Genomic DNA, 18,951 nt, shown 5'->3' on the forward strand with positions numbered 1-18,951 from the left:
TGGGGACACGTGGCGGGGGGGCCGCGGGGCCCCACGCACCTCGGTGCTGAAGGTGAGGTCGTAGCCCAAGGTGGAGACATCGTTCTCCAGCAGGTAGACGAGGCCCTGGTAGAAGTGGTAGTCCTCGCTCTCCATGTCCGTGTACCTGCGTGGGGGGGAGGGGGTCAGTGCTGCCCCAGGCCCTGCCCCGGGCCCTCGCCCTGTCCTCCCCCCCCAGCCCCACCCCCTCACCTGACAGACTTGCCCAGGATGTGCTTGTAGAAGGAGCGGGTGAAGTAGCACTCTAGCAGGCGGTTGTCATAGACAGCCTTGGCCACGATGCGGCCCACAAACTTGAAGTAGCTGAGGTGGTTGGGGTTGCAGTGGGACGAGGGGTTGATGGTGTAGGTGACGCGGTCGCCCGGCGAGGTGCGGAACAGCGCGTACATGGGGTTGAACATCTCCCGCGAGATGATCATGTACCACTCGCGCAGCAGCCCCCCAGCGTCCTGGCCCTCCTCGCCCTCAAACACGATGTACCTGGGGGGCAGCCGCGCTGCGTTGGGGGGGGCCGGGCTGTTGCCTGCCCCCCGACACGGCCCCTGACCCTCTCCCCGGGGCCCTCCACCCCCTGCAAAGGGACCCCGGCATCCAGGGCGGGTGCTCACAAGCGGTTCTTCATCTCCTCAGGTGACTTGCGGTGCAGCTCACGGTAGGAGTCCTCGAAGACGTGGTCACGGCGGACATGCACAGCCATGTCCTCCTTGCGCAGTCCCTCGTCCAGGCGCTCCAGCTCCTGCCGGAAATACCTAGGGCCAGGGCCGGCGGCTCAGGGCCGCGGCCCCCGGCCTCCAGTGCCCCCCACCAGCCGCGGCCCCCCTGCCCCATACTTGCGCTTGACATCAAAGTCCAGCACACGGATGTAGTCCACCAGGACGGCGAAGGGGCCGTCGGCCAGGTGAGTGGTCGACTGGCGCAGGATCTGGTTGAGCACCGTTCGGTGGGTCTCTGGGGTGGGGGGACATGGCGGATCAGCCTCCAACTTCCCCCCTGACACCTCCAACCCCCCACCACAGCCCAACAGCATCCCTGGGAACCCTGCGACGACGCCCAACGCCCCCCGAAGCACCAGTTCCCCCCTTCGCTGAAAGCCCCTGCAGCAGCCCCCAGCGCCAGCGGCCCTGGGGCCCCACTCACCGGCGAAGCGGAGGAACTTCTGGGTGTCAGGGGGGAGGCTGGCCGAAATGTGCATGGAGGAGGGCTCGCGGGAGAAGAAGGGGTCGAGGGAGGAGGGGGTGGCAGGCGTCAGCGGGGCTGGCGACAGCGGCGGCGGCTCGTCCTTGATGTGGGCCAGCTGGCTCTCGCGCGTGTCCCGCACCGGCGGCTTGCTCTCCCGCTCCGTGGCGTGCACCAGGAAGAAGGCCTCGACGGCGGGCTGCAGAACTGGGCAGGGAAGGGGACACGGGGCATCAGCGGGGGCCTCGAAAGCGTCGGGGGGCAGCCGGGACCCCCCGCATGCCCCCCACCACACCCCCAGGCACTCACCAAGCACAGCGTGCTGGTCGTGCGACTCCTCCAGCTCCTTCAGGCACTCGCCCAGCATGTCCCAGAGCTCGTCGAGGCAGAGCTGCTCACTGAGCAGGGGCAGCTCGGGTGGCCGCTCATCCCGCTCGCCCGCCTGCGAGCCCTCCGAGCCTGCGGCGGGGACAGACAGACGGACGGATGGGGGGCTCAATGCCACGGCTGCTGCGGCACCACCCCCCACCGGTGCCGACTGGGAAAGGTCGGGCCCAGGAGTCTAGGGAGCAGGGACGCCCCGTGTTTCGGGGGAGCTACGCGGTTGGGGTGGGCCGCGATGCCGACACCACTCACCCACAGCGGGGGCGTCCTGCGGGGCGGGTGAGGGCTGGTCCACATCCATGGGCGACTCGTCCCGGCGGGAGGCGCCGTCCGCCTGCCCGGCCTCTGCCTGGGGGCACAGCGGGGCTGGGAGTTAGGGGGCCGGGACCCACCCCCCCGCCCAGGGGGTACGGCGACGGCGGGCTCCCTGCAGCCTGCCCTGAGCTGCGGGGGCCCCAGCGTCCGGGCTGGCCCGGATGCTCTGGCTGCCGGGGGGAACCCAGAGCTGCGTGGGGCAGGAGGAGGAGAAAGAGCCACCAGCCAAGCCATGAGGAGAAGAGAAGGAAGGAGAGTGGAAGGAGGAACACAGGATGATGGTGAAGAGGAAGGCAGGCTAGAACAGGGTATGGGGAAGGAGCAGAGGGTGAGGAGAGAGAAGCGGGGAAGAGCTGCTAGCCAAGCCATAAGGAAGAGGGGACGGGGAGAACAGTGGGAGAATGGCAATGGAATGATGGCAAAGGAGGAGGAAGGCTGGAACAGGATATGGCGAGAGAACAGAGAATGAGCAGAGGAGGAAGAAGAAGCAGGGAGAAAGAGCCACCAGCCAAGCCGTGAGGAAGAAGAGACAAAGAGGAGGAAGGAGGAGAGGAGAAGGATGAAAGGGGAACTATGGTGAAGAGGGAGAAAGACTAGAAGGGGGCATGGGAAGGGGCATAGAGCGAGGAAAGGAGAAGGAGCAGGGGAAGGAGGAGGACGGAGAGGGGGGCGAGGAAGGGCGGCCGTGCTAACCGTGTCTGCCTGCTGCTGCCTCCGGGCCCTCTGGCCCTCACGTACCATTTGTATGATGGCGTCGGCCTCGGCCTCCAGCTGCCGGACGGCGGCCTGGATGCTGCCAGCCGCCCCGAGGCCCCCGGCACCTGTGGGGAGAGAGCGTCAAGGGGGGGCGGCGGCAGCGGCCCTAGGGGCCGGGACCTCACCTCGGCGCGGCGCAGAGGGGCCTTACCCAGGCGCCCAGCCTGCTTGGCCTTCTTGTGCGCACGGCGGGTGTCATCACGGAGCTGGATGATGACCTGCAGCACGCGCAGAAAGAAGCGCTGCGTGGACGTCTTGGAGGTGAGCACCGACATGGAGGGCAGCTGCAGCTCCCGCCCGCCCAGCGCCCGCTTCTGCGATGCCACGATCACCACGCTCTCTGCCGTGTCGAACCTGGGCGAGGGGGCGTTAGCAGAGATTTGGGGGTGGCTGCGCGCAGGGGGGCAGCAGCGAGGGGGGCGGCGCCAGGGCTCACCGGCTCTGCATCTTGCCCTTGAGCTTGGCGCTGGGGGGCTGCTCCTCAGGGAGCCCCTCCGGGGATGGGGCCTCGCTCTGTGCCCGCCGCTGCTGCTCCAGATTGTACTCGCGCAGCTCTGCCAGCAGCGTGCCTGAAGGGAGACAGCGCAGGGGGGAATGGGTCAGCGGGGGCCCAGGCGTCCAGGCCCCCCTGCCACAGCGCTGGCCCTCACCGATCTGGCGGCAGAGCGTGGCACCCAGCTGGCGGGCGCCGCTAAGCAGCAGGCGCAGGACGGTGTCGCGGGTGCCGGGGTCGCCCCGCGAGAGCTGCAGCAGCACGTTGGCCGCGTCCTCCAGGCCCTCCTCCGAGCACGAGTGCGATGTCAGCACCTGCGGGATGGGATGGGATGGGACAGGACGGCACAGGGGTGAGGCGGGTGCGCGGCCCGGCACAGAGCGGGGTGGGGGAACCCTGCTCACCTCCACGGAGAGCTGCAGCTGGCTCTCGGTGAGCCCTGTCGCCGCCATGCGGGGGTCGGGGCTGCCGCCCCCCTCAGCCGCCTTCGCTGGAGACTTGGTGCCCTTGGCTGGAGCTGTGGCGGGGGGGGACGCGTGAGGGTCAGCACCGTGGCCCCCGCAACCTCCCTGCACGCTCCCAGCCCCGTGCTCACCAGTGGCGGCGGGGGCGGCGGGGGCCGGGGGGCTGGGGGCAGCCCCGGTGGGGGCCCCAGCACCTGGGGCAGCCCCAGCCTCGGCCCCCTTGCCGCCCTCGGGCAGGGCGATGGAGATAAGCGACAGCAGACGGAGCAGCTTCTCAGTGAGCAGGGCGCTGCGGCGGATGACGCCGTGCGACAGCATGTTCATGAGCTGCCCGAGCGGTGAGGCCTCCAGGCCCAGCCCCAGTGCCTCGGCCTCGGGGCCGCCGCCACCGGGGCCCGCCTTGGCCGAGCCCTTCCCCTTGCGGCTCACGTTCATGTTGTCCAGCTTCACCAGCAGGTCCCAGAAGTCAGTGGAGAGACCGCTGGGGGGGCCGCCAGCGCCGCTGGGGGGGCCGCTGGGGGGGCCGCTGGGGCAGGGGCTGCCGCCGGCTTTGGGGCCGCCGCGCTCCCGCTCGCCCTCGCAGGCTGCCTCGCGGCCCCGCTGCTGCGTGAAGTGGCTGGGGAAGACCTAGCAGGAGAGAGAGGGCGAAGCGGGGCTGACTGGGGGGCGTGCGGGCATGGCCTGGCACCCCCCGGGGCCACACTGGGCCGGCACGCTCACCTTGGCCAGCTGGATCAGGGTGTCAAGGACGTGGCGGCACACCACGGGGGCAGCTTGGGGATGGATGTGGACAGCGGAGCCGGCAGCAGCAGCGTGCTTCTCTGTGTGCTTCCGCCCTGGGGCCCGCTGGATCTGGAATATGTTGGTGCGGCAGCCCAGCGCCGCGTCCATGGACACCGAGAGCCACGAGAGCTGCCCCGAGCTGCGGGCCTCCACGCGGTGCAGCAGGTCGAGGGCACGGGGCTCGGCGGCGGCGGCGGCAGGGCCGGGGCGGCCGCCCGCCCGCCGGGGCCGCTCCTCGGGCGCCGGGGGGCCGCGGGGCGCCTCCAGGCACAGCTCGCTCTCGCTGCTGCGCTGCAGGATGGAGAGGAGGCTGCGCACCACCCAGCCCCTCGTGGGCGCGTGGTAGCAGAGGTTGCGCAGCACCCGGTGCAGCCGGCTCGTGTTCAGCTTGGGCTCGTCCACGAAGAGCAGCACCAGCAGACACGACAGCGCTTCGTGGTCCAGCAGCAGCCGGCCCCGCAGGCGCAGCAGGCTGTCCACGCTGCTGCCCGACGGCCTGCGGGCAGTACCGTCAGCCCCCACGGCCCCGTGCTGGGGGCCCGGGCCCCCCCCGCCGCCCCCCGCCGCCCCATCGGTACCTGCTGTGGCTGCTGCCGCCCCCCATGTGGAAGGTGCCGCCCCGCTGCACGGCCAGACGAGTGTACTGCACCCCCCGGTTGCCGCTCAGGCGGCTGGTGAAGGCTGCAGAGACACTCGGCATCAGCGGGGGACGTGGGGATGCGGCAAGGCCACGGGGGATGTGGCAGAGCCGTGACGGACATAGCAGGGACACGAAGGACAGGACAGGACCACGACGGACATGGCAGAGCCATGAAGGACACGACGGGGCCACGAGGGATGCTGTAGGGACGTGTAGGGGCAGGTGCAGGCGCACGTGGACGAGGGGACGCAAGAATATGCGGGGGTCCCTCACCACAACTGCAATAAAGGGCAGAGGGAACATGTGCCCCAGGCAGGGGCAGGGGCAGGGGCAGGGGCAGGGGCAGGGGCAGGGGGGGCCTCACCAGGGCTGCGGAGGATGGCGGAGAGGGCGGAGGTGCTGGAGTGGCCGAAGAGGCGCTCGTGCATGAGCTGCCGCTGGCGGGCCTCCTGCTCGCGCCGCAGGGCCTGGGCTTCGGCGGCGATGTCGGGCGGCATGACGGCCAGCACGCTGTCCTCCATGTCCTCCAGCACCGAGCGCCGCAGCTCCGAGGGCAGCGTCTGGATGAAGGTCACCGGGTCCATGGGGGCCTCGGCCCCGGCCGCCTGCGCCAGCTCCCGCCGCTGCTGTTCCGCCCGCTGCTGCGCCAGCACCTGCCCCGCCCCCATGTCACGCCTGCCCCTGGAGGCTGGGCCCCCAGAGGCCACACCCCCAGCAGGGGCGGGGCCACACCCCCAGCAGGGGCGGGGCCACACCAGGCCACTCCCTGCTGAGGGAGACCCCGCCCGCACAGCCACCTCCCCCAGGCGTGCTGGCCCCACCACCACCACAGCCCCACCCTGCCCAGACCCCGCCCCCACCCAGACTCCTCCCCCAGGGCAATAGCCCCACCCCCTCCCCAGGCCCTGTTCCCACCCTGACTCAGCTCTCAGGGCAGTAGCCCCACCCCTTCCCAGGCCCCTCCCACTGTGGCTCCTCCCCCAGCCTGACCCCACCCCCTGGAATTAACCCTGCCCCAGCACAGGCCCCACCCTCGCCCCAGCCCCGCCCCTTTCCAGACTCCACCCCCACAACAACCCCACCCAGATTCCACTCCCGGCCTGCCCCTGCCCCTTGGAGTTAGCCCCACCCCCCAGATAAGCCTTTCCCAGGCCCTGCCCCCACCATGGCCCCTCCCCCAGGACAGTAGCCCTGCCCCCCGAGAAGCCACACCCACCTCCTCCTGGATGGCCGGGGGCAGGGCAGCCAGGAACTCGGGGCTGACCTCAGTGAGGCCGGGATTGGCCACGACCGGGGGGGCGGGGCTGGGAGTGGGCGGGGCCCGGGCGGGGGGGCGGATCCCCAGCTGGTTCTGCAGCACCTCGCGGCGGATGTCGTCCGGCAGCGCCGCCAGGAACGAGGGGTCGACGCCCTCGGGGAGGCTGATCCCTGTGCCCGCAGGGCCACCCGAGGGGACCGGCGTCACTGACGCGCAGCAGGGACGCGGCGGGGACACGCGGCGGGGATGCACGCGGGTCACAGAGACGCGGCGGGAACAGGCGCGTGCCAGAGATGCACGTGCATGCATCAGGGATGCTTTGGGAGCGTGCACAAGTCACGGACACACGTTACGGACGTGTTGGGGACACGTGTGTCGGGGACACCTACCAGAGACGCACCTGGGACACGCCCACCCACCAGGGACGCGTGCCAGGGACACGCACACACTAGAGACATGCACGTGTCAGGGACACGCGTCAGGGACACGCGGGAGGCCTCAAGGGAAGAGGAGAAGCGATAGGGAGCAGGCGCGTGGCGGGGACTGAGCCCTGAGTGAGGCTCATCCCAGCGGCAGGGGTGGGGGCCGCGGCGGGGGCTGCGGACACGGCGGCAGTGGGGCTCACCGGCGAGCGGGTCCTCCTCCTCGCTGCTGGTGGAGGGCAGCGGTTCTTCCAGAATGCCCCGCGAGTCAGCGCCCGAGATGGCGGCGGCCGAGTCCCGCGTGGACGAGCTCTCCGAGGAGGAGGCAGGCGGCGAGCTGAGGCGGGGGGGGGAACGGCATCAGCAGGGATGTGCGGAGCCGCCCCCCCGGAGCAGGGCCCAGGCGCCCAGGGCGCTCACCTGTCATCGGGCGGGTGGGCGGTGTCGGGGGGTGCCGGGGGGGCAGAGGGGGGAGGCCCTGGCGGTGCCCCAGCCCCCGCGGCGGCAGCGGCGGCCTCCTCCAGGGCGCAAGAGGCGATGCTAGAGGTGTCCATGGGCGAGCCCTCCAGCTGGCTGCTCCCCGCCGTCAGCGCGTCCGAGTCCTCCGCGCGCTCCGGCGACAGCGAGGCTGCAAGGGGCAGCGGCCATCAGCAGCTGCCCCCGGCACCGCCTGCCCGCCCGCTGCCCGCGGCGGGGCCCAGGCATCCGGCACTCACTGACGGTGGGGGCGGGCGACAGCTCCATCTGGGTGGCCTCGGCGTCAGTGGGCGGCCGCCCGGGGCCGGCGTCCTCCTGGGTGGAGGCCGGCGGGGGCGGCGGGGGGCCGGGGGCGGCGGGGGGCTCCACCGCTGCTGGCTCTAGCAGCACCAGGGCACGGTGGGGGCCGGCCGGGGGGGGGTCGCCCACCGCCCCGCCGGGCTCTGCGGAGACGCCAGGGGGTCAGCGCCGGCCGCGGGCCCGGGTGTCCCTCCCCACCCCCACCCCCACCCCCACCCCAGGGGGGCCCAGGCATCCGGCTCCCCCTCCCCCCCACCGCTGCCAGGGGCCCCCGCGGGGGAAAGTAGTCGGCTGTATCGTTACCTCGACGCTGGGGCTCCTATCCCGGCCCCCCAACAATACAACCGACTACCTCACCCCCACAGGACCACCGTGCCCCCCGCCTCAAATCCACCCCCCCTCAGCTGCACGGGGGCCCAGGTGTCCTGCACGCCCCCCCCCCCCCCAATCTGGGATGCAGAGCACGCGGTTACAACCCCCGCTCCCCCGTTGCAGAAAGGCCCCAGCCTAGCCGGGGGGGGCCCAGGCATCCGGGGCGGTGTGCGGCGGCCGTGCGCCCCGCGAGGAAGACAGTAGACTGTATAGTTATCTCCGAGACGGGTGTGACCCTCCAACTATACAATCTACTACCTCAGCCCGCGGGGTGCCACGTCAGGGTCCGGGGGCGCCGGGGGGGCGCGCGCAGCGCCCCAGGCCGGGGCACTTACCTGCTGCCACCGCCTCGCTGCCACTGCCACCGGCCTTGGGCACGACACCCTGCGGCAGAGAGGAGAGCATCACCCCAGGTGGCCCGGGGGGGGGGGCATCCCTATCCGCCCCCTTTTTCTTGTGGGGAGTGGGGGGCTGGGGGGGGGGGGAAGCGGGTGCCCGTGTCCCACCTGGGCACCGGCATCCTGCCCCTCCTTGTCCTCGGGGACCCGCTCGGCCCCCTTGGCCTCCTCCTCCGCCGCCTGCCGCCGGCGCTTCTCCCGCCGCTCGTCCAGCTCCTCGTCGCGCAGGGCCTCCAGCCGGGCCAGGATGGGCACCTTCACCACTGCGGGGGGGGTGGTGGGGCCGGGGGGGGCGCAGGGTCAGGGGATCGCGGGGACGCAGATGGCCCCGCGCATCCCGCGGCGCCTCCGGCCGGGCCACAGAACACGCGGGACCTGCTAGCCCGAGACGAGGCTGCACGCGTGCCCTGGGTGGACACGGGGACTCCTGAAGGACACGTGGGGACGCCCAAGGCACGTGGGAGTCACCCAAAGGACACAAAAGCCACAGGGGGACACCTGAGGGCCTTGAAGGCCACAGGGAGACTCCCAAGGGACACCCGAAGGACACAGGAGTCACCCAAAGGAAGACACCTGAGGAACACGAAGGCCCCGGGGGGGGACACCTGAGAGACAGGGGGTCCCGGGGGGGGACATCTGGGGGCCCCGGGGGGGACATCTGAGGGCCCCAGACTGCAGCTCATGTGAGACGCAGCTGTGCACGCTCTGGTGGCACACGGGGAGCTCCCCGGGGATGCAAGGGGACACGAGGGCAACGTGGGCCACCCGAGGGCCCCAGGGGCACCCAAGTGCGCATCTGAAGGGGCGGGGGGGCCACGAGGGGCCCCACAGCTCACCCGAGACGCAGTCATGCATGCTCTCGGCGTCCAGCACCTTACACTCCTCCGTCCAGCGAGTCAGGGCTGTGGGGATGCTGGAGAGGGTCCCTGCAGGGGGGACGGGCGCAGAGCCGGGGCCGGCAAGGTGAGCCCGGGCACCCAGGCGCCCGCGGCCCCGGCCCCCCCGCAGGCCCCGCCCCACTCGCCTGCCTGGCTCCCGGCAGCGCCCTGCTCGTGGAAGAAGTCGTCGAGCAGCTCGTCGTCGGAGCGGGCGATGATGTGCACGTCGTCGTTGCCCACCAGCAGCCGGGCCCGGCCCCGGCTCTGCAGCGGCAGGCTGCTGCTCAGCTGCAGGATGTCGGCCGCCGCCGAGGGGCCCAGCAGCCTGCGGGCAGCCTGCCGTTAGGGCCGTGCAGGGCCGCACCGGTGATGGGGCGGGGGACCAGGGACCGGGGGTGGGGGGGGAGGAGGAGAACGCAGATAAAGGACAGTCGGGAACCAGGGAAGAGGGAACTTGCTGCTAGGACGAGGGGGGTGCTGGGGACACGCCGCTCAGAGGGCTGCGAGAGGCAAGGGGGGCTCACCGTGGGGACAAGAGAGAGGTTGGGGACAACGGGGACGCACTGATGGGGAAGAGGAGGGACATGGGTGGCCACAAGGGGCGCCAGGGACTCGCCATGGGGACGTTGGGGACGCACGGCTGGGGACGAGGGGGACGCTGGGGAGCCCAAGGGGTGCCGGGGACTCCGCGCAGGAACGAGGGGGGCATTGGGGACCCACCGCTGGAGGATGAGGGGTGGGTTGGGCTGCCGGGTGCCCGGGTAGTGCACGTGGATGGTGTGGCCGGTGTTGGCAGTGAGCTGGCGCAGGGTGCGCTGGCTGCGCCCGATGCCCTGCGCCAGGCGGGTGCTGGAGGAGCCCGCGCCCAGCGTCAGCGAGCCGTGGTCAGCGTGGCGCACCAGCAGCGGGTGGGTGGCCGGGATGTTCCCAGGCGACGGCGGGATGTCGGCTGCGGGGAGAGGCGGGGGTGTTGTGGCGTGCCAGCAGCCCGGCCCCTTCCTGCCCTGCCGTGGGGAAGGGGTGACGGGGCCGCCAGCGCCAGGGCCCCCGGACCTCCCCGCCGTACTGGGGCTGGAGAACATGTTGTCAAATTCGATGATGAGGTCGTCGTCACGGTCGAAGCGCTCGAAGCGCACGAGGGGCGACGCGTTCATGTCCGGGTAGTCCTCATCCAGCTCCATCTCCGAGCCGTCGTCGTCATCCTCCTCCTCCTCGCCCTCCTCGCCTTCCTCATCGTCCTGTGGGAGATGGCCGGGGTGGGGGCGGGGGTGGGGGCATAAGCCAGGCGCCCCGGTGAGGAGAAAACCCCGGCGCCCCAGCCCCCGTCCTTGCCTGGTCATCTTCGTCCTCCTCCTCTTCCTCCTCCTCCTCATCCTGGCTGTCATCCTCGTCCTCATTGCTTCCGCTGCTGTCCTCCTCCTGCGTGTGCTCCTCCTCATCCTCGGGATCCAGGATGTTCATCGAGTCTGGGGGAGCGGCAGGGAGGCGGGCTGGGACCCTGGCATCCGGCGCGGGGTGGCCACGTGCCCTCGAGGCCCCCGAGCCACCGCTGCCCCGGGCAGGCGCCCGCTCACCTTCCCGGTTGGCCTGCAGCGTGGAGGCCTGGCTGAGGTTGGAGGGAGCCTCGTCCATGAGCACGTCCTCCTGCGACTCGTCCTCGCCCGAGCGGCTCACTGCGGAGGGGGGCGGGGGGTGAGGGGGGGGTGGGGGGCCCGGCCCCCGGGGCGGGGGGCCCCAGCATCCAGGTGGCTCTCACCAATGATGGCACTGTTGCCAGTGGCCCCGTCTCTCTCCAGCAGCTCGTCGATGAGGTCCTCCAGCTCGTTCTCCACCTGGGGGGAGGCAGAGAGGGATGGGGGGGTGACACAGGGGGCGACGTGGGGTGGAGTGTGTGTGGGGGGGGACGGGATGGGAAGCGGGGAGCTCACCTGCATCTCCTGGGTGCTGAGCCCCTCGGGCTGCCCCGCCAGCACCACGGTGTCGCCCTCTGCCTCGCCGTCCATGTCGCCGTCGGCCGCCTCCGCCTGCGCCGCCTCCGCATCCTCCTCGGGGGGCTCAGGGTCGCCAGGGTCCCCTGGGGGTGGGGGGATGCAAAACGATTCGGGGACAGAAGAATTGGGGGGGGGGGGGGATGGGCGTGGGAAGTGGGCGGCCGTGGGGCAGCAGTACCTCCATCGGGGGGGGCGGCACCGGCCTCCCGGGGGCCGCCAGCCCCCTCGCCCTTGCTCTTGCTGGAGGAGCCCTTGGTGCCAAAGAGGCCGCTGGGCTGGTTCACGATGCGCGACAGCGTCTCCAGGGGCTTCAGCGCCGCGTTCACCGTGTTGGCCATGTTGGGGCTGCAGGGGCGGAGGGGTGGCGGCGGCGCTGGGTGGGACCCCGGCGTCCAGGTGCCCCCCAGCCGCCCCCTGCCACCATGCCTGGCCCCCCCAGCGCACCTGGAAAGGTCAAGGCTGTGGGGCACTCGCGCCAAGTCGTTCACCAGTCCCTTCTTGAGAAAGAGGCGGATGATGTTGTTCATGCCGTTGTGCTGCGTCTTGGCGGCGCTGCTGTAGAAGCTCGAGGTGGAGGGACACGACTCCATGATAGTGCTGATGATGCACATGACGGCCTGCAGCCTGCGGAGGCAGTGGCGGCGTCAGGGCACAAGGGGGTGGGGACGGCCGCCGATGCCACCCTGCCGCCGCCACCGCCACCCACCTGGCATGCTTCTCGGTGCTCTCAGCCATGGCCAGGGCCCGTCCCAGCGCTGCCTTCACCTCGTTCACCAGGGCCACCTGGGCATCTGTGCCGCTGCCCGCCGCTGCCAGGCTGGCCAGGAAGAGCCGGGCCAGCGCCGGCGTGTCCTTGTCCTCGGCGTTCTGCGTGTGCGGCAGCAGGTGGTCGAGCACGAAGGCCAGCACGCTGCAGTCCTGGGGGGGAGCGGGAGGCGGCCGGGTCACGGCGGGCTGCCAGCAGGCGCCGACAGCACCGCCGCTGCGCTGGGCCTGGCCTCACCTCCTTGATGAGCTCCGACTGCCCCACGGTGTAGCTGTAGTTGGCGATGAGGGCGGCGATGCCCACGTAGGAGCGCACCAGCTCGGCCAGCAGCCGCAGGATGGTGGAGGTGGGCATGAGGGGCTTGGAGCCCTTGGCCCGCTGCCGCTCCTCCGCCCGCTCGCCCTCCTTGTCCTTGCGGCCCTCGCGGCCCTCCTCGGGGCTGGCTGCTGCGGGCAGCAGCATCAGCAGGGCGCCCAGGCACGGGGATGTCGGGGGGGACATCCCGGGGGCAAGGAGGCAGGGCGGGGGGATGCTGTGGCCCAGGGAGGCAGGTTTATGGGGACTTGGGGGCGGGGGGGGATGTCGGGCAGGGATATTAGGGGTAGGGGGGGATATTAGGGTACAGGGAAACAGGTGTGGGGATGTGGCAAGAGGACGTCAGGGATGCGAGCAAAAAGGCCAGAGGGACGCTGGGAGGGACACTGGGGTGCAGGGAGGCAGATTCCGGGTGGGGGGGGAGCGTGGGGGGGACGTTTGGGGTGCGAGGAGACAGGCTAGGAAACATTAGGGATGTGGGGGGGGGGTGCCGGGGGGCAAGGAGGTAGGTTTGGGGCACAAGGACGTGGCGGGGGGGGGGGGACATTGGGGCATGGGGTGTGGCAGGGAGCCGTGGGGTCCCTGGGGTCAGTACCTTCCCCCTGGGGGGTCCCAGACGGGGGCGTCTCCGCGGCAGCTCCGTCGGCGGCAAAGACCTGGGCCTGAAGGAGACAGCAGGTCGGAGCCAGGGCCCGGGCACCTCCGCGGCCATTCTCCCCGCAGCTGCTCTCCCCCCGGCCCCCCCCACCCCCCGTCGCTGCCCCACTGACATTGAGGGTGAAGCCAGCCGGGGGATCGAAGTCGCCGGGCTGGCGAGTTAGGCTGCGGTACTGCTGGTACATGTCGTCGCCGATGTCCGACAGCAGCTGGCTCACCTCGCTGGGCGCTGTGCCCTTGGCCTCCGCCTTGTCCCCTGGGGACGCACGGGGGGGGGCACACACATGAGGGACAGGGGGATGGCCCAGTTGTTCCCTGTCCCACCAGAACACTCCAGTTCCTGGCCTTGCACCCAAGAGACACCCCACATCCCTGTCCCCTAGGATCACTCCTCTCCCAGTGACATCCCAGGCCCTGGGGACATCCCAGCACCCTGTCCCCCTTCTCTGGGAACAGCCCAGTTCCGTGTCCCCGAGGATAGCCTATTCCCAGTGACTCCCCAGTTCCTCATCCCCTGTCCCTACCCCAATTCCCTGTCCCCCAGCGTCACCCCTTTCCCAGCAGCTCCCCATCTCCATCACCTGGGGACACCCCAGTTCCCTGTCTCCAGGATCCTCTCTCTCCCAGTGGCTCCCCAGTTCCCCCGTCCCCATCCCCGAGCACAGCCCAGTTCCCAGTTACCCCTTTCCCAGTGCCACCCCAGTTCCCCTGTCCCCATCCCTAGGGACACCCCAGTTCCCTGTGCCCCAGGGTCACCCCTTTCCCAGCAGCTCCCAGTTCGCCATCGCCATGGCTCCCCGCTGTCCCTGGGATGAGGACGCCCCCGGCACAGGGCACCCCTACCTTCCTCAGGGGCGTGGTAGGCTGCCAGGGCATTAAGCATGTCGTAGATGACGTCCTTGATTGGCTCGGGGATGACAGGCAGCGCCGCTGGCTTCACCGGCGTCGTCTTCACCAGCTGCACGGCGTTGGGGCCCTTGATCCGCAGGTTCTCAAACTCGTCGTCGGAGGCTGGAGACCGCCACGCGTCAGGCGGCACCTGGGCCCCACGCGGCAGTACAGCGGCCCCCCACGCGGCGCGGCCCCCGGCCCCCCCCCACGCGGCGCGGTGCACTCACCGGTGCCAGAGCCACGGGGCGCGGGCAGGGCGATGCGGATGCAGCCCGTGGCCACCTCGGCGAAGACCTGGGGGCTGCGGCAGGCGGCGGGGCCCAGCACCCGCAGGATGTAGTTGATCTCCCGGGAGCCCAGGCTCCCCGACACCACCCCGGACGTGGTGCTGCCCGCCCCGCTCGTGGCCGCCGAACGCACCACCTGCGGGGCCCGCCGGCGTCAGGGGGTGCCGGGGGGGCGCTGGCGCCTCCGCGACACCCCCGCCAGGGCCCGCGTGGCCCTGCGCCCCGCGTGCCTGAGCCCCCTGCTGCCACCACGCCCCAGAGCCCCAAAGACCCCTGCCTCCCCCATCCCAGTGCCCCCCCAGACCCCCCCTTTTACCTGACCCCAGTGCCCCCAGACCCCTCACTAGCTGTCCTCAGCACCTCTCGGGTCCCTGTCCCCGACCCCAGTACCCCCAAGCTCCCCCAGTCCCTTCGGATCCCTGTTCCCCCCATCCCAGTGCCCCCCAGGTCCCCATCCCCCCCATCCCAGTACTCCCAGACCCCCCAGCACCTGATCCCAGCATCCCCCAGACACCCGTCTCCCCCGATCCCAGCATCCCTCGCCCCGGCAGGGACCTTCTCCATGGTGTGGCGCAGGGTGCAGGGGTCCTCGATGATGTGCCGGAAGAGCAGGGTGACGAGGGGGGTGAAGCCGGTGAAGCCGGAGCTCTGGGTGAGGCCCAGGATGGTGCGGGTGCTGCGCAACTCGGCGAAGAGCAGCGCGTGCTTGTGGTGGCGGGTGAGGCGCAGGCAGAGGCGCAGGGTAGCGTGCAGCGTGTCGGGGTCCACCGGCACCCCCAGCATGCTCACGCAGGCCCGCAGCACCGCCGGCACCGCCTCCTCCGCCAGTCCCCGCACCGGCGCCTCCACGCCGGCCTCCTCCGCCGCTGCCGCGCCGGCCTCCGCCGCCGCCTCCTCCTCGCTGCCCGCCGCCGCCTCCTCCGCCGGCTCTGGGGACGCGAGGACGTGTGCGCAGGGCCGGGGGAAGCGCTGCTGCTCCCCTGCGGCACCGCGCGGGCCCCCCGTACCTGCCGGACCGCTGCTGCCGCTCTCCTCCTTGGCTCGGCCCTCGGGCTCCCGGCCCTCGTCCGGCACCCGCTCGGTCTCACCCGCGCCGCCCTCCTTAGCGCCTTTGCCTGCCCGGGGGGCCCGCAGCAGCGTCAGCATCACGGGGCGCCGGTTCCCCGTCTCCTCGTTCACCTGGCGGGGGGGAAGCAGTGGCGGTCGGGGGGGTGGGGGCAGCAGGCACCGCGACCCCCGCCCAGGCCCTCCCAGGGCTCCCAGTACCTGCACCATGGTAGTGAACTGGACGGTGTAGCGGCGGCGCCCGGCGGTGAAGCGCACGCTGGTCTCGCCCGCTCGCCAAGCCGCGTCAATGGTGCTGTTGTTGCTGGCGCTGTAGCTGCACCACCGGCCCGAGCGGTCGTCGAACCATCGCCAGTTGTTCCCGTTGGCCTGTAGGTACTGGGGGGAGGGGGGGACGGATGGCGGGTCAGCCCCACGGAGGAAGCCCAGCCCCCCCGCCCTTACGCTCCCCCCCGCCCACCTTGTTCATCTGCGCCCGGCGCTTGGAGGACACCGCCGTCTTCTCGTAGAAGTCGATGAGAAGCAGCACGGGGGTGATCCATCTGGGGGGAGGGCGGGGGTCAGGGGGTACCGGAGGGTGCCGGGGGGGCCCGGGGCGGCACGTCCCCCCGCTTACTTGGGCGTCTGCACCTCCTTGTGCTCCTTGGCGGCCTGCAGGCAGGGCTGCACCACCTCCAGCAGCTTGATGAGCACGTCCAGCACACAGCTCGACTCCACCACCCGGGCGCACGGCAGCTTCAGCTCCTGCGTGGGGTGGGACCCGGGCAGCTGGGTGGTGAGGGCCCGCGCCGCCTGGACGCCGGGGTCCCCGGGGCGCGCCCACACCGCGGAGGCAAGGGGAACGAGGGGGCCGGGGGCAAAAAGGGGGTGCCAGCGCAGTCGGGATGCTCTGGGAGGGGAAGGGCACCGTGCCGGGCACCAGATGGTGACGCCGCTGTCGTGACACTGGGCCAGGACATCCCCGCGGACCACCCGGGAGAGAGAGAGGCAGGGGCCCTGGACGCCTGGGCCCCCAGGACTCACCTCGAAGAGCAGGGTGAGCAGCAGGATGCGGGTTGCCAAGTTGGAGGCCTGGGGCAGCGTCGCCATTTGGCTGATCCACTCGGAGACCGTCTTGGTGTCGCTGGTGGTGAGCGGCAGCGCTGCCTTGATGAGCACGTCAGCCGCCTCCCACACCTGGTGACGAGGAGAGCGCACATCAGAGCCGCCCAGACGCCTGGGCCCTGGCCCTGGCCCCTCTCAGGGCCTGCCCTCACCTGCTTGACCACTTGCTTAAGAATGGAGTCTCGGTAAGCGGCCCCATTGCGCTTCACAGCCGTCATGATGAGGTCGCAGACGCGGTAGACGGTGTCGGGCAGCTCGTCCAGCAGCTGGGAGCAGCCAGGCAGCATGGCGTCCGTGAAGGCCAGCAGCTCGCCTGGCTCCAGCGGCTCTGCACCCTCAAACTTCTCCAGGCACTTGGCCTCCTCCTCCTCCTGCCGCTCCCGCGCCCGCCGCTCCTCCTCCTCCTTGCGGCATGCCGCCTCCTGCACAGGGATGGGATGCAACGTGCCATCAGCGGCGGACGGAGCTGCATCGGGGGAACACGGCAGCCCCCCTCCTACCCTGGACCCCTTCCCGGGCTCAGGGGGCGCCGGCACAGCCCTACTGCCTCGTTTTTCCCGCTCCCCGCGGCTCTAGGGCAGCCCCGATCCCCACCTGCGGCTCTGGGGCGGGCCCGATCCTCCCCCCCCACATCACCTCAGGGGACTCGGCCCGCTGGTCCATGGGGATGTCCTGGCCCAGTGACATGGCGATGGCTCTCATCATCTGGTCCTCCTCCGACATGCTCAGGTCCTGGAGAGGGGGAGGGCAGGTGTGGCCATGAGGGAGGGGCCTGACCTGGCCCCACCCCCTGTCCCTGCCCACCCAGCCCCACCCCTTACCCGGACCACACCCCCCATGAGGGGTGGCGGGTGGGTGAGCAAGTACTCAGTGGCCTGCTCCATGGTGTTGGTGTTGAGCAGGGCCTCCATGGCGTGCTCCCGCGTGAAACCCATGTCCATCAGCTGCAGGGGCACAAGGAGGGGGACAGAGAGGGGGACGGGAGCACGGCCGTCACCACCTGAGGCGTGGGACAGCCGCCCCGCTCTCCAGCGCGTCCGGCTCCTTCCCCAGCGCCCCCCGCCCCGACCAGAGCCAGCGCCAGAGCCAGAGCCAGCGCGGGGGGGCCCGGCCACCCTACGGGTGTCCCCCGCCGCGTCCCCACCTGCTGCAGCTGCTGCTGGTTGACCTGGGGCTCGCGACGGGGGCCGGCGTCATCAGCACCAGGCTCCTCCTCGCCCCTCGGCCCCTCGCGCTCCCGGCCCAGGCGTTCCCGGATGAGAGGCTCGCCCCGCAGGATGTGGCACAGGATGGCCAACATGGACTCCGCCATGCGGCCCCCGTACACCTTCAGCGGGCGCCGGTTCCACAGCTGCTTGATGCACGTGAACGCTGCCTGCAGGGCGCAGGGTTAGGGGGGCCCGGGGCACCCTGCGTCCCCCCCTCCTCTCCCCCAAGTCCCCACGGTGCCCTCTGCGTCTCCCCCACATCCCCCCGCATCGCCACAGTCCCCTCCGCATCTCCCCCGAGTCCCCCCGTGTCTCTCATATCTCCGCATGGCCCTGCAGTGCTAAGTCCCTCCCACGTCCTTGCAGTCCCCCCGCATCCCCCTGAGCCCCCCCGCACCTTCTGGGTGACGACCAGGAAGCGCAGGGCGCTGAAATGGGGCTGCCCAGGCCCCGGCGCCTTGGCAGGCAGCGCGTGTGGCGACTCCAGCACGGTGCTGGGGTTCACCATCTTCTCCACCAGCATGAGCCAGGCGTCCAGGAACTCGCCGGTGCCGTCCGGCAGCTCGGGGTGCTCCAGTCCCTCCGCCACTGGCACCTTCCCCCCCATCGACAGCGCCCAGTTGAAGGTCCTGGGGGCAGGGGTGAGTGATCAGCTGGGGGGGGCTCCGGCGTCCGGCCCCCTCCCTCCCTCCCTCCCTCCCTCCCAGCCCAGCCTCAGATTCGGGCACGCTGTTGGGGGGCCCTGACGCCCAGGATAATGGCGCTGTCCTGGGGGCACCTGGGGTGCCATAGGGGAACCTGGAAGTGTCCGGGAGGGGACGCAGGCTGAGCCAGACGTGTCCTGCGGAGACCCTGGAGGAGCCCTGGGCGGGGGGAACGCAGGGTACCGGGGCGGGGAGGGCTAAAGGTGTCCGGCTGGAGCCAGGACACCCTGGGGGGGACCTGAAGGTGTCTGGGGGGGAGCCAGGATGTCCCGGGGGCATCCTGGAAGTGTCCCGGGGGGTTCGTGGGCGACCATGGGGCTCACTCGAAGAGGGCATTGTGGCCACCGGAGCAGAGGAACTTCTGCAGCATGAGGTGATAGGGGAACTTGCGCTCGTCGAAGAGCATCGGCGAGGTGAAGCCCACCGAGCAGATGAAGAATGTCAGCCTGGAAAGGGCACATGGGGGGCCCCGCCCCTGCAGTCAGGCCCCACCCACGCAGCCCTCGAGGCTCCACCCCCACAGCCAGAGACCTGCCCCCCCCCCCAGGTCTTCTCAAACCCCACCCCTAGGTGCCCCTGGCCCCACCCTCAGCCCTCCTGGCCCCACCCCCAGCCTCAAGCCCCTCCCTCAGGCTCCCTAGCTCTGCTCTTCACTACACCCCTCTGCTCCACCCTGACCCCTCCAAAGCCCCTAGCTCCACCCTGGCCCCCACCTTGGCCCCTTGGCTCCACCCCCAGCACCATCAGCTCTGCCCTGAGCCCCCTGGGCTCCTCCCCAGGCTCCACCCCAGGGCCCTTGGCCCCACTC

At 71.3% G+C, this 18,951-nt stretch overlaps 1 protein-coding gene across 7 annotated transcripts in view; it reads right to left on the reverse strand.

Moving 5' to 3' along the window:
* HUWE1 (HECT, UBA and WWE domain containing E3 ubiquitin protein ligase 1) overlaps nt 1-18,951 on the reverse strand; it is a 30,470-nt gene that overhangs the window by 1,545 nt on the left and 9,974 nt on the right. For 4 of the 7 annotated variants that reach the window (XM_064503425.1, XM_064503428.1, XM_064503427.1 and 1 more), the window contains exons 31-79: nt 18,467-18,589; nt 17,837-18,068; nt 17,376-17,606; nt 17,053-17,175; nt 16,868-16,963; nt 16,384-16,653; nt 16,151-16,303; nt 15,744-15,871; nt 15,588-15,669; nt 15,329-15,505; nt 15,070-15,241; nt 14,618-14,991; nt 14,003-14,198; nt 13,728-13,895; nt 12,998-13,140; nt 12,823-12,889; nt 12,150-12,358; nt 11,853-12,064; nt 11,591-11,770; nt 11,325-11,491; nt 11,084-11,229; nt 10,912-10,987; nt 10,730-10,828; nt 10,488-10,621; nt 10,222-10,393; nt 9,876-10,104; nt 9,302-9,480; nt 9,114-9,203; nt 8,386-8,540; nt 8,215-8,263; nt 7,447-7,650; nt 7,151-7,358; nt 6,934-7,067; nt 6,267-6,478; nt 5,415-5,703; nt 4,989-5,091; nt 4,348-4,906; nt 3,568-4,254; nt 3,321-3,477; nt 3,107-3,239; nt 2,822-3,024; nt 2,608-2,735; nt 1,852-1,948; nt 1,525-1,674; nt 1,177-1,422; nt 870-987; nt 648-788; nt 232-519; nt 40-145 (exon numbers count right to left, since the gene is read on the reverse strand). In XM_064503425.1, coding sequence (XP_064359495.1) covers nt 40-145; nt 232-519; nt 648-788; nt 870-987; nt 1,177-1,422; nt 1,525-1,674; nt 1,852-1,948; nt 2,608-2,735; nt 2,822-3,024; nt 3,107-3,239; nt 3,321-3,477; nt 3,568-4,254; nt 4,348-4,906; nt 4,989-5,091; nt 5,415-5,703; nt 6,267-6,478; nt 6,934-7,067; nt 7,151-7,358; nt 7,447-7,650; nt 8,215-8,263; nt 8,386-8,540; nt 9,114-9,203; nt 9,302-9,480; nt 9,876-10,104; nt 10,222-10,393; nt 10,488-10,621; nt 10,730-10,828; nt 10,912-10,987; nt 11,084-11,229; nt 11,325-11,491; nt 11,591-11,770; nt 11,853-12,064; nt 12,150-12,358; nt 12,823-12,889; nt 12,998-13,140; nt 13,728-13,895; nt 14,003-14,198; nt 14,618-14,991; nt 15,070-15,241; nt 15,329-15,505; nt 15,588-15,669; nt 15,744-15,871; nt 16,151-16,303; nt 16,384-16,653; nt 16,868-16,963; nt 17,053-17,175; nt 17,376-17,606; nt 17,837-18,068; nt 18,467-18,589 — 8,995 coding nt within the window. The remainder of the gene's footprint in view (nt 1-39; nt 146-231; nt 520-647; nt 789-869; nt 988-1,176; nt 1,423-1,524; nt 1,675-1,851; nt 1,949-2,607; nt 2,736-2,821; nt 3,025-3,106; nt 3,240-3,320; nt 3,478-3,567; nt 4,255-4,347; nt 4,907-4,988; nt 5,092-5,414; nt 5,704-6,266; nt 6,479-6,933; nt 7,068-7,150; nt 7,359-7,446; nt 7,651-8,214; nt 8,264-8,385; nt 8,541-9,113; nt 9,204-9,301; nt 9,481-9,875; nt 10,105-10,221; nt 10,394-10,487; nt 10,622-10,729; nt 10,829-10,911; nt 10,988-11,083; nt 11,230-11,324; nt 11,492-11,590; nt 11,771-11,852; nt 12,065-12,149; nt 12,359-12,822; nt 12,890-12,997; nt 13,141-13,727; nt 13,896-14,002; nt 14,199-14,617; nt 14,992-15,069; nt 15,242-15,328; nt 15,506-15,587; nt 15,670-15,743; nt 15,872-16,150; nt 16,304-16,383; nt 16,654-16,867; nt 16,964-17,052; nt 17,176-17,375; nt 17,607-17,836; nt 18,069-18,466; nt 18,590-18,951) is intronic. The other 3 variants (XM_064503431.1, XM_064503430.1, XM_064503429.1) reach the window with 3 other exon arrangements.

This window comes from Dromaius novaehollandiae, chromosome 37, assembly GCF_036370855.1.
Source record: "Dromaius novaehollandiae isolate bDroNov1 chromosome 37, bDroNov1.hap1, whole genome shotgun sequence".
Classification (NCBI taxonomy): domain Eukaryota; kingdom Metazoa; phylum Chordata; class Aves; order Casuariiformes; family Dromaiidae; genus Dromaius; species Dromaius novaehollandiae.